This window comes from Corvus cornix, chromosome 3 (genome assembly GCF_000738735.6).
Source record: "Corvus cornix cornix isolate S_Up_H32 chromosome 3, ASM73873v5, whole genome shotgun sequence".
In the NCBI taxonomy this organism is placed as follows: domain Eukaryota; kingdom Metazoa; phylum Chordata; class Aves; order Passeriformes; family Corvidae; genus Corvus; species Corvus cornix.
This window is the reverse complement of record NC_047056.1, coordinates 41236079-41252463: the sequence shown is the minus strand read 5'-3', so window position 1 is coordinate 41252463 and position 16385 is coordinate 41236079. Positions and strand designations below refer to the sequence as shown.

General features: G+C 35.8%; 1 protein-coding gene across 2 annotated transcripts in view; it reads left to right on the top strand.

The window, feature by feature from the left end:
• Window positions 1–16385, top strand: part of WDR27 (WD repeat domain 27) — a 93635-nt gene that overhangs the window by 31352 nt on the left and 45898 nt on the right. For both annotated transcript variants that reach the window (XM_039570032.1, XM_039570031.1), the window contains one exon: window positions 8885–8987. In XM_039570032.1, coding sequence (XP_039425966.1) covers window positions 8885–8987 — 103 coding nt within the window. The remainder of the gene's footprint in view (window positions 1–8884; window positions 8988–16385) is intronic.

The following is a 16385-nucleotide window of genomic DNA, read 5'->3' as shown; positions in this document are numbered from 1 at the left end:
TCTATGATCTATCTTTTAAAATATAAGCCAATTGCAACAACATTTTTATAAACCATGTATGTAGTGCTATAACTTTGCATAATACATTACCATAAACTCAGAATTAAATGCTACACTGTTTCAAAACACCTTTCAGTGTTATACTTGGGAAAACCTCAGGGCAAAGGAATAGCATATCAAGGAGGGAACGTTGATCAGGAGAATTAATACCTGGGGCAAGCTCTGTTGTGCAGGCCAAAAGAATTATGTTTGAAATAAAAGCGGTTTGGGCAGGAGGATGTTTAAGCTTTCAAGAATAATTTCCTATTTGCTTTCTGTGTATGTAAACATATCTATGGAAAGATGTAATATAATTTTTCTAGTACTGAATTTTCTATTTGGGACGTGCTTAATGAGCCTTTCATTTATTTCCATCTTTCTGTGGTAAGAATACATTAAATCTATAGGGGGCATGTATGTTCTTCCCAAAATCATTGCTGTATAACCTTCACTCAATGCCAGAAAGTAATGAAACTGGAGCCTGCTGGGGTTGGAATATGTTACCTTCTTATGTTTTTCTAATAAGCTGCTCAAACTGTGTTGCTGAAGAGTAATGAAAAAGTAGAAAGCTTTTCACAGATCACTTATCTGTCTCTTTGTTTCTAAATACTAACATAGGTAAAGTCGATGAATGGTAAAATAGTTAAAGAGTAAAATCTGGGCAATCAATTAAATAAATATGTCTTCAGAAGAAGGGACTAATTTATGTATGTTCTTGCTGTATATTTAATTTGGCTAGGTCAGTGTATTCTAGTGTCCACTGAGTTCTATTAGCCAAGCTTCAAAAAAGTAATTCAGGTCCTTAATGACAGATATTTTAAGGGTGCTTGTGAGGTACTATGCATATGTGTGTGTTTGTTACACATTACACAGTGATCAATGGTATTAACTCTTGTGGAAAAGAAATAGAAAAAAATAAATCATTGTTGTTCACTTGCTAGCAATTTTCAAGGAAAAAAGAAAAACAAACCAAATTTTTTAAAATGAAATTTTCTGCCATTGCTCAGTCCAGAGACCAAGTCTTCTATATTTTAAAATCTGTTCTTGAGTTCTCAAAAGGAGTAAAACTGTTCAATTTTTCCTATGTGTTCACCAGGTGTTTTTCACATAAATAAATTTAAAATGTCTAGGTTTGGAAAGCTCTGCTTGAACTTGGAACAAGTCTCTGCTGAAGTGTTAGGTCTACTATAGTTACACAGACTGTACACTTTTGCTTATTTTTTTTGTTCATAGGTCTTGTCCAATCAAATCCAGTCCATTCCTTGCACTGTTGAGTACTTACAGGAGGGATTAGTTCCTAAACAATATTATGGTGGGCCAGTACTTTTAATCCCTTAAAGCTGTTAATTTGCAAAGTTGGTGCATGAGCAACTGTTTCCAATCCCTCTGGACTGATCTCTCTTTGTTTCTGCTTTGGGTTTGCCAGAATAGGGTTTGTTTAGTGAAATCTTTGTCCAGTGTTCTTGAAATATAGCAAAGGTAAGTCTGCCTTCTCATTTATACTCTTTGCAGTGTTGTGGATAGTAACACTAACTGCAAGATCTCCACTTTACTGTTTGTTGATTTTGTTCTAAGTATATTCCCTAGACATCCACAGCGAAAATTGTTTTGCTTTTCTTTAATCTAGTTGTTGCCCTTGAGAATCTATCCATTGTTACTTTATTTAAAAATACTTAAAGTACAAGATTTTGATTAAATAAGGGGAAAAAAATCCCTCCAGCCCAGTGCTCTTCAAAGCTGCTGTTGAAAGCATGGGAAATAATTTACAGAATAACTCTGCACAATTTCCTTAGGACTCTTACGGGTTTTTTTATTCAGTTTCTTTGATGATGGTTCCTTTTCTTATGACATGCATTTCTTCTCTCACAATTGACTGAGGAATCATAGCAGGATTCTTTTCTCAGGTTCTTTTATGATCTGCTTAGATTAAATCTTCAAACAGGTTAACCTGGCCTACAGCTTTATAAGTTTTGAATATATTGATATTTTTGCTCTGAGTTCTATAAGAATTTTGCTATCCAACATGTGTTATCAAACTACATTTTTTTTCCCCAGTGAAAATTCATTTAACTTTTCTTATGTTCTTGAATTCAGTGAAAGTATTTTGCAACTTCAATTTTCATCATCTTTTCTGGATAAAGCTGTGAGTTTGTCTGTCTCTTTGACTATTGATGATCGGGAGGCATTCCAGGATTTCTTCAGAGAGTGCCAGAAAGTCTCATGGGTTCCTCTGAAGGTGGTACAAGAAAAGACACTTTAACTTTCTGATGTTGTCAGCCAACCTCACACAGCCAGGTCATCTTGCCAATAAATGAGGGAATCTTGGACACTGCTAGTGGTTTTTGGATTTACTCAGACTCCTGCTTCATTTGCTTTGAAATGCATGGATTTGTAAAGTTTCATCTGAAGATTTTGAATATTTTTATACTTCTCCTGCATTCTCTTCATTTATAACTAAAGCTAAGAAAAGCTCTAGACTATCTACAAAACAGACTTAGGAATAAAGAAGCAAGGAAAATAGTTTTTCTTGGAAGAAGAAAACTATGCTTACTCTTCTTCCAGATTAGGATAACGAACTATGAGACCTTATGAATACATGCTTTAGAGTAAGATAATGACTTTTGACCAGCTTCCAAGACATTTTGAAGAACAATTTAAGTCTACATTGTCTAAAAGAATGACTACTTGGAGAACAAGTAAAATTGCTTTCTCTTGTGTCCAAGGTGAAAGCAGTGAACACAGGGGTTAGGCTGTGGAAATCTGAATGAGAAGAACATTATTGTCACCAGCTTCAGGATACCCAAAAAAGACTCAGAAAAACATTTAATGATCAGGAGGTAGAAAAAGTTAATGCATTCTTACATTTTTGAAGGAGTTTAAATGTTCTTTGTGATGAAACCTTGTAGACTCTCATTTGTCTGTAAGACATAAGAAACTTTACCATTCTTTCTCATACTGCTGTGTGTATTGAATGCATTTTGGAGACATTGCTACTCTTTCTGAAGTCAGGAATCTAGCATTTATTCATACTCACCTGTACCTGTTCTCTCCACCATTTAAATTTAATATCTCAGAAAAGTCTGAATTGGAATACCACAAGTTGCTTTAGATTACAAAGGCCAGATATATCAGAAAATTCCAGTACACTAAGCCTCCTTGTCTGCCAGTCCTGCCTGTGTTTAGTGGCTATGCTCATGAGCAGTGAGATGTACTTTGGCATCCCAGTGCTGTAAAACCAATGCATAGAAAGAATGTAGAAACTTAGGAATTAATGGACATTCCATTCCCTTACACAGTAAACACATAACAATACAAAGTATCAGACTAGACTAAATACCAGCTGCTTTAATACGTTCATTTATCACTTAAACTTCATATGATAGTTTTAAATTCTGCTTTACCAGTCTAGATCCTTTCAATTTCTCACTTCCTCCCACTTGTAGATTAGATAATTCTGTGCTTTAAATGTCCAGAAGAAAGATTTCTTTTCATTCATTCTGTTAGGAGGAACACTATGAATTCATAGTGTTGCCCTCTTCACTTTGTTTAATGCATTTAGAATATTGAATAAACACTTAGTAGCACCAGCTCACATTCACTAGCAAAGTTACATGAATACAGATATCTTCATGACTGGCTGATAATGAGAAATATTGTATGTCCTGTTTTCTGCAGCTTCCCTAGGATGGTTAGTTCCAGGGAGTCCGTTTCCTAAAGAGAGGTTTTAGAATGTGAAGTAGTGTAACTTTTCTTCTCCAAGGCAGATTTCAGACCTCTTGTATCGCTTTTAGGCACTGATGTGGACCTTTCTTTCTCATCAGTAAATTATGGCTAAACCCATAATACAATAAAGTTTCATTCTTCTTTGTGTCAGTAATTGTGGCCTGGCTTGACCTCAGATTTTCAGGTGTACCTTTACTCAATTTACGAGCTGTGCTGTGAGGATGCTCTCTGTGCCACTGGGCCTTAATTGCCCTGACCCTGCTCTGCTCCTTGCTCCAGGCTGTAGAAGTCTGTAGAAATGAACCAACAGAAGCCTTCAGCAAGGGGGAGTGCTGGCACCAAATGCACCAAATGCAACCCCCAGGCACCAATATATGCTGAGGGGGGCAACTAGATGGAAAATATCTTTGCAGAAAAGGACACCAAGAAGAACATGAGCCAGAAATGTGCCCTTGAGGCAAAGAAGGCTTATGATGTCCTGGGCTGTATCAGGAAGAGAGTTGCCAGCAGGTTGTGGGAGGTGATACCTCCCCTCTGTTTAGCATTGGTGAAGCCACACTGGCTCTATGTAAGCAGTGAGTTTGGATAAGATGGCCTCCAGAGCTGCCTAACAATCTCAACTACCATGTCACTTTGTGATTCTATGAAAATAGCATTTGTTCTTAACTTGCCACAGAAATGGGAAGGGTATGGGAAGCTGGGGGAGCTGATGTAATATTGACTAAGAGAGCAAGATGTACAGTAACAGCTGAAATTGAAAATTAATTTAGAAGGCAGGAGAGGGAGAGTTGTGCTATGCTGTCAGACGTGCTGTGCTTATTATCTACCCAGAGATGAGGAGAGTGGGGAAGAGTTAGTACAGCCCAATTTGGAAGTCAGGGATGCTACTGTGGTAGTGTGAAGAGGTAGACGTGGTAGGTGCTAGATTACTGTTGCAGGTAATAAGAATAGCAGGGACAAGGTGTTAGGAAGACCTCCCAACACCAAACACACTAACACCTATGGTGGCAGGAGCTGCCTGCCTCTGACTCACACTCTGATCAGTTGAGAAATGGAAGTTCAGCTGTTGAACTATGCTGTTTGCTGCTGAAATAGCCATTTTTCATCTCCTTCTGAAAAAACAAAAAATGCGCTGGGCGCTTATCAGACCACAGTGAAGACTTGAGGAATACTGAGCTACTTGCACATAATGAATTGCTTCAGCAAAATACTCAGCTGCATGATAATGCTTTGATGTATGATCCCAGAGAAAATCAGTTTCACCTTCTTTCAGTCTCTGAAAGAATTTTCCAATTATATGAAGATAGTATTAGACATTAAGGCAAAGTCTCCAACTAGTGCTATGATGCTGTGCAGCTAGATCATAAACTCCTCTGGCAACATATTTTAGCAGAATTCCGGCAGCCACAGGGAACTCATCTCATTCATTTTCTGACAATTGCACTTTGAGACCTTAGGGTCAGACATCCAGTTTGAATTTTGAGATGCTTTTCAGTTTGCATCTCCACTGTGAGCTAGCTGCTTGACATCATCCTAAGCAAGATACAAATATACACATACTCAGAATTTGATTGCTTCTTGGTTTCTTCAGAACATGAGGATCCCATGATTTGTCTTTTTTTTTTTTTCCTCCTTGGAGCTTTTGAGTCTAGTTATTCAGATTCTGAGAGATAAAAGACTGGCTGGAGTTCCTCCAAGTTTGGGACTGGAGATGCATGAAAGTATAGAGGATGAGGAACACAGGGATGTGGTCCCTGCTGAATGCTATGGTGAAAACATGCTGAGCTCCTGTGTGAAGGGTTTGGTGTTTCAATGAAATGAGACCCATGTGTACAGTACATCTAAGGTAGCTACTACTACTGTCAAGTTATACTTGCATTTTGCAGAGCCTCAATAGATCTGCTGGTACTGAAGAGTCTCTGAACAAATATCAGAGCACTGGCACAAAGTAAAACAATACAAATGAAAGTGGTTTAAAAAAAAAAAGAAAAGAAAATTTTTGTTTGCAGTTAATTTTTTTTAATGCATCAAGTATAATGAAATAGACTCCTTCGTGAGAATATTGTCTTATTTATAAAAACACACATTCCAGTATCTTTCTCTTCCAAAGAGAGAAAACATGGTACACTTTTTTCTAATATTCTTCAAGTTTTTTCCAACATAAAAAGATACATATTTTGGAATGTAGACTAAAAGATGTACAATAGAGAACATAAGCTGTTTTCTGTCCCATGCAATTACCAGATGTTTGTCATGGTAACCCCCGAAAAGCTCTGACCAGAAAAGCATTCTTAGGAGGCTGGAGAGCATGCCAGCTGGCCACGTAAAGCCTGCAATATCCAAAATAATTTGGATCACCACCTGTTGCTACTTAAAAAAAATAGAATAAAAAAAACCAAAGCCTGAAAGAAGACAATCCCTAAAATAAGCTAAAATCATACACATAGTATGTACTATTAATTATTGGATTTTTTGCCCACTTTTTTTTTCCATTGCTGTGATACCTGTGGGTATCTGGAGTTAATAGACTGCATAACAAAATTTCTACTTAATTCTGTGGAAAGTTTAATTGGAATCAGTTTGGTTTTTTTAAAACGTGTTTTTCAAGCAGGATTTTGAGGGGTTGGGGAAGTAGTTAAACTTGTAATGGAACATATATCCTGATATAATGGAAAAGTTGAACAAGAAAACAATTAAGAAAATAGTATCCAGGATGCTGGTTATTACTGTGGCTGTACTAGCACAAGGAAAAGGACACTGTCCTATGACTGGGACATTGCTTTATATTGCTGTGGTGTAGCAGAGAAAAGATCAGTCGAAGCCTTGGGACCCTTTTAGTTCTTATGTATCTATTTATATGTGAAGTATTCAAGTTATTGGTCACAAATACAGAGGAGTCAAATTCTTTGGAAAGGAAGTTTTTTGCATTATTTTATTAAGAGACTCATCTGTGAAGAAGACCCCATTGAGGAAATTATGTTTTACAGGCTCTGACAATGAGATCTTAAACACTTAGAAGTAGTCCTGATGACCAGTGCTCTACTTAAGGAAGAATGGTGAACCTGAAGATACCTTCAGGAGGGACAGTGGATATGAATTTTATTTATTTTTCTCATGACGAAATTTCTTTCATGTGATGCTGTTGTATCTTACAAGTATAAGATTAAAAAGAATTTTTTTCCTCAAATTCTCTATCAAAAGGCACTCAGAAGGGAAAAAAATCTCCCTGAAATTTGCAAAGAGTGCAACTGGGACTTGATGCTAAATTGTGGGAGAAGTTTACTCTACACAATGAGTAATGTTTGGTGGAAGCCTAACTGAGGAGGAAAATACTGTGGAGACTGAGGTATTCTCCTTTGCTGTCAATAGGAATCTCTAACAGAGGCAGGTTATTCAATAGGCCAAATGTGGCTATTGGTTACTAAAAGTCTCTGAAGATTCATGCAAAAAAACTGAAGTTGAAAAATATTTTTACATCTTAGTCACAATAATTGGCTCTCTTCATATGTTGCTTCTCTTGAACTGTAGTGTTCTCTTAAATTGGGTTATTTTAGCAGTTTTAGGATAGAACTCATCTGAGGTGAAGTGTCTGGTTACTGTATCCCCAAAATGTCTGTTAATATCAGTAGTTTTGTTATACAGAATACAGTAAAGTTCAGAGTTAGGGTCTAAAAAATGATGTATTTTCATGCATTCAAAAGTGTCTCTTTTATGCTTTAATAAGTGATAGCAATTAGATCAGTCATGAAGCCATGTTTTTGTTTAAGTATGTCTGTTTCACCTGGGTGAATGAAACCAGCTTGGCATTTAGTGCATTGATACACATACATGCGTATCTGCAACAGAACAACATGGTATAAAAATTTAAAGCTTTTTGCACATGGGTTCAGTCGATTGCATTTAAATAGCTCCTGTGATTTCACTGGCCAGGAAAAAGTGTATATCACAGGAGCTGGCAGGAGATTTTACTATTTCAAATTTGTTCCTGGGCCTAGCATACATTAAAAAAAAAAAAAGAGAAAAAGAAAAAGAGTATATGACATCTGCGTTATGGTGAAGTATGTGAATTTGTTTTGTAAGAAGGGTAGGTTGACAGCATTCATAATAAAGGCAAAAGAAGAATATAGGTTATTATAAGTCTGTTTTACAATAATACCTCAAAGTTATAAATATAAACTTTTGAAATGAGGCATACGTATGTAAATGACAGCTCTGAATGGTGTTGAAACTTGTATTAAAATGTCTTTTAATACTGAGGAAACTCTAAATTATATTTTTTTAACATTAGTTTTGTGGTGACTGCAAACATATCATGGTTCTTTACAACCATGTGGTGCTTTTTAGGTGGATATTAATCTCCATCTCATTAAAAACATTATTATTTTTAAATGGCCCAAGTGTGCTCAGCTATTTAAAACTTACTCTACAATGCTTCTTGCAATATTAACATGAAAAGTACGAAATTAATTCCTTGCATTAATTTTAAATCCATTCCTTCCTTTAGACTGTATTAACACAGATAGGTAAGAAATTATCAACAGTTATAGGACAGAGAGAGAGATTTCTCACTTTGGAATGTTGTTTGGATATTGTCTTTCTTGGTTTACCATATACAATAAATTAGTGTATGGAGTAGAAATGTAAATAGGCAACAGGGTTTAAGTATTCAGATTTGGGTGTGAGAAAAGCAAGCAATAATTATTAATGTTATGATTCCACATACTGCATCTTGATTTGATATAAATAACTTGAGGAAGATTTATAAATCTTCATGAAGCAGACTTTCACACCACCTTCCCCTTTGATGCCAGGCATCACAGCTCCTCATTCCTAATTATTAATGATGTTTCTATCCCTGTAAACTAAACAAGGGAAAACATGGGTTTGGTCACTGTCCTGGGGCAGTTTTTTCTGTTCATTTTATTTTTAGTCATTAATTTTCAAAATTTTCAGTTTTGACAAAATCCTACTGCAGAGATATTTAAAACTTAATTTGTGGATTTGCCTTAGTGAATTTGCAGACTAAGAGAAACAGATGAGACTTCAGCAGGATTTCATGAAAATGGCAGTAAAAGAGGTAGTTTTTAGTTGGTATTAATAGCATTGAAATTCCTCTGTGTAGGTGTGAGCGTCGTTTTGAAGGGCACAGTAGCCGCTGCCATCCATGTGGAATTGCAGTGTCTCCCTGTGGACGCTTCATAGCCAGTGGATCAGATGACAAATATGTAAGTAATGTTTTTGCTTATTTTCTTCCTAAACTATAGGAACTACTCATATTGTACAAAAAAGAGTCTTTGCAAGCATGTTTCTAGGATTCATCTTAATGTGCATTATTTGGGTCTATAATACTTTCATATAGTTCATTCACATGTAGTAGTTACATATGATTCATGATTATTCTGTCTGAAAAATCCCAGAGCAGCTAAATTTTAGTGCTCAAAGTAATTGTTAAAAGCTTGTTTCTATGGGTTTCTATAATATTTGACTCTGAATTGTCATGTGCCATCAAAGATGAGGAGAATGGTGTTCCTTGTAGCACAGCTTTATGTGTTATGTACATATCTGACCATGAGGAACTCTGTAGCAAATACACATTAATTTACTTAAGCTCCCAAATACAGGGTGATGAACCTTTCATTATGGCTCTCTTATCAACCAATCAGCTGAATAAAATGATTCCAGTCGTTCAGCTGGAATTAGAACTTTCCACACCCTTTGTGTGTGTGTTTTCTCCCCAGACAGGTTCTCTTCTGTATCAATGTCAACCATATTTAAATTATTTAGAAATTAATCCTGAGTACACATGTATTGCTACCTTTTTGAGTTTCCACCTAAATTTAATTCAGTAATGCCTGCATTGTTGGCAGATGTTTTTCTTGCTGTTTGTGAAGAGATGGATGATTGCTGACTTGTACTATAGGCCTTTGAAACTGGACTGGGTTTGGGTTTATTGCAAACACATCCTTTCAAAACAGCTGGGTAGGAAAGCTGTTTAAATTTATTTTAGGTATTTCTAGGTTAATCATCAGAACATGACACAGAGTTTCTGGTCAGCTTCAAATTCAGAACAAGAGGAATTTACTCTTGTGGCTAGTTTTGAAATACTGGCTCAAAACATGTGAAGGTTAGAGATTTTATTGGCAGATTGCTGGAGGTTTGGCAATAGGTATTGTGTTCTTGACATTTTCATGTTAAACATATTTTTCAAGTTTCTGGTAAATAGCATTTCAAAATGTAGATTGCAATACACAAGAAGGGCTTTTTGGTTTATCTGTGAAAAAATGCATCTAATATTCATCTCAGGTCATGATTTATATGATATACTAATATATTTATTTGAGGTTACTATTTAAAGTTGCTCTTGAGTTGTATAAAAAGAGGTGCAATCACAAGACCGTTTGTCTTCTCTTTTGCATTAAAGTATTTGTTTGTAATTAATGCTGATATAAGAAAAGAAAGACAGCATGATTTTGTCCTTACTCCAAATTCTTGGCACATGGTGGGTCATCAGAGGAAGCGGAATAGCTGGCATGCATCCTGCTCCAGTTGGCTTGTGGTCCCTGGTGGGCACAGCGCCAGTCAATACTTTTTAGTGTGGCTCTTAGGTTGGAATTTTGCATAATTTGTGTCCTATGTCTGTAGAGAACTTTCATTGTTCTTCTTGTCCCCTCAGGAAAACTGAGTCAAATTTTGGACTCTTGCTTATACTGTACTGTTAGGACAAAGTGCAGTTTTGGAGCATTTTTTAGGAACCTTCCCTTTGAAATGTTGAGACTGGATATACTTTTGTGCTTCCTTTTTAAATAGAAAATTGAACGTTGTACTGAATAGTCCATTCATATTTTTCAACTAATAACATCCTGACAGATGGCTTAATGTACACCTGGGACAGTTTTAATAGTACCAAGAAGTCACATATTTCTGAAGATTGTATGAACGAATGTCTACTGGAATAAGCTGCATAAAATCAGTAGTGTAGATACAATGCATTATCTTCAAAAAGAGCATTCTGGGAATAAATTATGAAACTTTCAACTGAGAAGCAACTGCATCTTCAGTCATCTTGGAGTTTACTTTATCAAGTGCAATTCTTGCACTATGTGATTAACAAATGTGATTGATTTTAAAGCCAAAAGAGGCATAATTGGAATATATTTGAGAGGTGTTGACCTTAAACTGCCTTTTGTATTTCACAATATCTGAAGTATTTGACAAAGAGGAATATGTTGTCTACATTGATTAGCAGCAAAATCACATTCCTACAGGGCATAGAAACGGCAAACCAAAATACGTTATTGTAAAAAAAGAGATGAAAATTCTGTCTGCTTTTTTCTCTCCTTAGAGGGTATATGACCTGTTTTGTATAAACCTGTTTTTATAAAAAAAAGAGCTAATTTTCTTTCTGTGACATGTAGTTCTATTTAGCTGTTTTAATTTATGTCTAATTAGGCACTTAACTTTTGTCTTTGGAGACCTCAGGGCTCTCTCAATAAATTCCAAGTTTCCAGAAATGAAGTAGGGAATGCAGAAATAAATAATTGTCTCTGTAATTGTTTTCAGATTCATTCTTGCTGGCTCTCTTTGAACTGTAGACTCTAAGAGGCACATTTTGACCCTAGTGCTGAAATTGGATTTTCTAACATAAAACTCTCTGTCCATGCCAAATCTCAAAGCCTGTGTTCGTAGTTCACATGGATTGACCCATATCACAAACCCAGAAGTTTTTCAGCATAGCAGGTTGCTACATGAATAACAAAAATACATGGGTAGTGTATGACGTTCTCTTCCCTTTTATTTACACTTTTCAATGAAATCTAGGATTTTGCTCACAACAGTGACTTTGAAACACATTCTAAATCCAAGATTAAATTTATGCCTTCCAACTGTGAAGGCACCAAATCTTGAGAGAGTAGTCCAGAGGGCAGCATCATCGAAAGGAGTAGAAGGAGACAAGATAAAGCAATTTGATGCTTATAGGTAACATCAGTCTAATAACCAGTTGTGAATCCCTGAATATTAACCTTCATGCAAAATTGGTTTCAGAGTAAATTCTCATTTTGCAAGTGATGCTGGAAAGTGATGCTGGTCAGGGGACATGTCCAAAGAGTTCTGCGAATCTGTGAGGGGTGGCTGGATGCAAACCCAGACCTGATATTGTTTGCATACTCAGTTACTTTCAAATGCAAGATTCTGCATCAGGCATAATACAAACTGTAGAATTTGTTTATAGTTGACACCTTAATTTTAAGTAGATAAAGAGATTGATATTCCAAATAAATATCAGTGCTGCTGAGCAATATACTCTGATGTTTTACTACCAGAAAAGTACCTTTCGAGGTTGGGCTGCCAGCACTCTTTTGTTCTGTACATCTGCTCCTCTTGCACTGCACTGCTTCCTAATGTAATCATCACCATAGAAGATTATGATATATTTCTCGACCCCCATAAATATATTATTAGTCACATTAGTCTTGCTATGGCTCAGTTCTGATTTATAAAGTGGCGATCAGCAATGGTATCTTTCTTCTCTCCTCTTGTCTTTAAAAGAAGAGTTTAGATGAGGCCTATCTCAGTTTGTTATTGTTGTGCTCAGATGCTCCGATCTTATTTATATGAAATACTTCCATCCTCGTGTGTCTGTGGTGTGATAAACTTTAAAATTGCATCTGATTAGGTTTAAAACTTGCATAAAATGATCTAGAGATCAAAGAAGAAACACCCCAGGAAACCCCAAATGTGAATGATAAATATGTGGTAGATTGTTCTTCCTTTAAGACCCCAGTTCACTAGAACTTTTTTGGTACTAATAATGGTAGGTAAAAGACTACAAATGAGGGAGTTAGCGAAGATATTAAGATATAGGTGTGTGTAAAGGGAAGAGATAGGACTAGTTAATAGTTTAGAATGCTTTGTTTCATATCTCTTGGGAGTGTATCTTGGAGGCATCACTGAGGTTTAAATTAGGTATCTTTGATATATGATAAAGTATGCTTTAATACTTTATTTGGAGAAAATAGAAGGCTATTTTCTTTACTGGAAAATTACTTTTAGAAATGTATAATATATATATATACTGTTGTATAATGTTTGTTGTCTTGGTCTACACTTCATTCCAGAGGGCTTGCAGAACAGAATGTATTATATGAAGTAGTGGTAGCAACCATCTGAAGTATTTTAGTTTTCAGTGTGATTGGTATTCCAATTTTATATTGCTCAGGTTTTATCTTATGAGTCCATACTGTTTAACTAAGATAGACTTTAACAGGAAACATCTGGAGAAAACAGCTTTAGTAATGTTTACTGTGGAAAAGGCAGAACTGACATTGCTTGGCAGAACAAAATCCATCGCAGAGAATGAATGACAGACTCTGACAGCCTCTGTGCCAGCTATTGATGGAGAAAATGTATCCCTTTCCAAAGAAAAACACAGTTTGGTTTTGCTCTTGAACCTGAGTTTCTTGGATTCCTTGGTAGCGTGGTTGGCTGTTAGGCCGCTTATCCTAGCAGTGAACAGATAAATGTTGCCTTCTTAATCATACAGTCATGACTTTGAGTATGCTGTTGCTTCACTGTCTCTTTGGGTATATCTTTGAAGATGACTGAAAATCTTGGCCTTGGTAGATTATTTTATGAACCATGGAGCTATAGGAGTATGAGCACATTAATTGTTCTCGTGTGCTTTTTGGTCAGTTCAGGCTATTGCTTATCTAGGCCACCACACTTCAGATCTGACCACCACAAAACCAGATTGGCAGGTGAGAGAGGTGGAGGATTTTCTGCTGGGTATAGATGTATTGTTATTTAATTACTACAGAACACATTTTTTAAAATCAAACTGAATTTTATGAGTATGTAATTTGTTACTGTGTTAACACTGAATTTTGGTAATGTTTTTGAGAGATGGGTGGAAGCGTGAGAAATTAGCCTTTTTGCTAAAGAAAGCTAATCTTATAAAAAATACCCTGTGTTCAACTGTAGGCAAAAAAGGAAGTCGAAGTAGATATGAATACCCAATGTTCATTTTGGAATGCATACAGTGGAATCATACTTTTAGCAGTGAGCTGATAAAAGTGGATATATATAGTTTTATATCCACAGGGCTTGTGTTTTCTATATGTGTACCTCTTGGTTTCAATTCTTGACAGTAGCTGAATTTTAGGTATCATTGGTACATCTGGTACAAAAATCTGATTGAAGGTCCTTTGCAGCATCTGCATCTTTCAGTACTTCAGTCAAACAGTCAACACCACCACACAAAAAGGAAATGTAATTATTGGTATAGTTGATACAGAGGAGAATCTTAGCAGCAGTCAGCAAAGAGCCAAAGTGGGTGTGATACAACCATGCTGCTTCATAGTGAGAGAAATTTTTCTTAGAATAAAATTTTCTTAGAATAAAATCTTCAACTAATAATTCTGTACTCTGACAACACTACGTGTGTTATAAAGGCAACCTAAATTCAGTTGTGTGCTGCTACATAAATTTCATATGAAGACAACTGAAAACAATCACATACGTGAGGCCTTGAAATTAGGTAATGAAATAGAAAGTGAATTGGCAAAAACTACAATTTGGAAGCTTCATAGAAACGTGGTTTAGAGAGGGAAATCTGAGATACGGTTTATGTAATCTTTTTTAGTGAGGAAAATTCAAATGTGTTAGCTGTAACTGCCAGAAGACTGATACATTTGAAAAATACCCCCTGCATCTTGAAAGAATGATGATTTGTATAATATTAACTATTTTAATAATAATAACTAGTTTAATAATAACTAATTTAATAACTAATTTAATAATAAAATATTTTAATAATAAAGAACATTATAAACATTCACTGTCACTCATTTTTTAGTTATGTCAAAGGAAATCATATGGAGACTGGGATCTTAGAGTAGTGGGAAGTTTCCCGTGACTACCAGAAAGACAGCCTCTATAAGTGTCATTAAAAGGGAAAGGGACTCTCAGCGGGTGTACTGTACTCAACATTTTGGTGCCAGGCTTGATTAGACTTTCCATGCTACCATGTGGTAAGTGTATAAGATATCTTGGGACTGAAGAGCATTAATCAGTGCTTAGGATACTTGTGAAATCTGTTTTATTATGTGTGGATTTGGCACTGATACCTATAGTTAAGGTAGTCTAACACTTTCCACTATAATTCTGTTTTCAGTTGCTTGTAAGTGAGAACATTTTGGGCTGGAACTTTCCATGCTCAGTGTCTGCTTCAGGTTAATTGTTATTTTTCTTTAGCATAAGTAGTTCAGGAGCTTTTTCAGCTTGAGATTGAGGAAAGAATACATGGTTCTATGGGATATGTGTCCCAGTATAAATAGGGAGTGATGGAGTGCAGGTCAAACACTTATATCATGTACTGTGGGATTATGCATCAAGTTTGATGGCACTGATGCGTTATTAATAACTGGAGATATCGTTTATAAAAACATGTTAGATTTTTTATTTATTTTTCTATCGGGGGCTTTAACATTTCTATCTTCTGTAGCTCATTTGACTTATTAGGAAAAATAGTCACAGAAAAGTGATGACATTGGCTAATCCATGCAAAACATGTGAAGAAAACATCTCTATTTGTGTAAGACCAAATTAGGTATCTTAGATATCAATGTCTTTTTGTTTGTTTGTTAGTTGTGTTCTTTTCCTGTGATCTGTTTGTAAAATGCACACTTCAGCTTAAAGCCACAGCAGCAACAAAATCAGTTTCCTTGAAACTGGTGTTGCTGTTCTGATCTCTGTGCAAAAGCTGATAACAAGGAGAATCCGTCTGCTACTCTTCAAGTGTTTATGATCTGCTTCCCCCTCTTTCCTATCCCAAGAGGAGTGTAAGGAGTTTGACACAAATCTATATGGCCATGGGTTAGACTAGGGGGCAATGGGAACAGATGAGAACAAGTTTCCTTTGAAGTTAGAGTGTGAGAAAACAGAGGAAAGAATTTACAGTGAAACTCTGCAGATAAAAGTGTCAATTTATCTAGCACACTCTGTCTACCAATTGAATTAAATAATTTTCCATTTGGATACAAATTCCTCCACTCAAGGAAGGGCCTTCACCCTTATTCCCTGTCTCTTGGTACAAATCTAGAGAAGAAAGCAGAAGCTTATGTATACTTGTAAGGTGCTACACTGTCACACTCTGGTTTACTGAAACCTGACTCCTCCAAATTTTCTTCAAATATCAAGTGAAAGGAAATACTAGTAAGTATGTGGTTATGGGTCCAGGAAACTTCTTTGGAAGCTATTGGTACAGGTAAATTATTTTTACTTTTGGCTGACCCTCAGCAAGAAATGGAAAGGAAATACCAATATCTACTGGATCAGTATTTTTATTAGACAAAATTAATCTTAATATAAAAAAGGGGATTGACTTTGGCTAAAGTCTAAGACATTATATGCACATATGCATTTTGGGCATTGCTGAGTGCTTCCTAGACTGTTTTGTTTTCTTTTTCATTACATTTGTTTTGCTGAAAATCTGTTCTTCCTCTGTCATTGATTTCAAAGTTTCAAGCTTTTTTTTAATTCTTCTGTGGCTAGTGTTATGGTATCATTTACAATTCAGTTACTGTTCTTTTATTTTTTTTCTAAAATGATCTAGTAAGTATAGAATA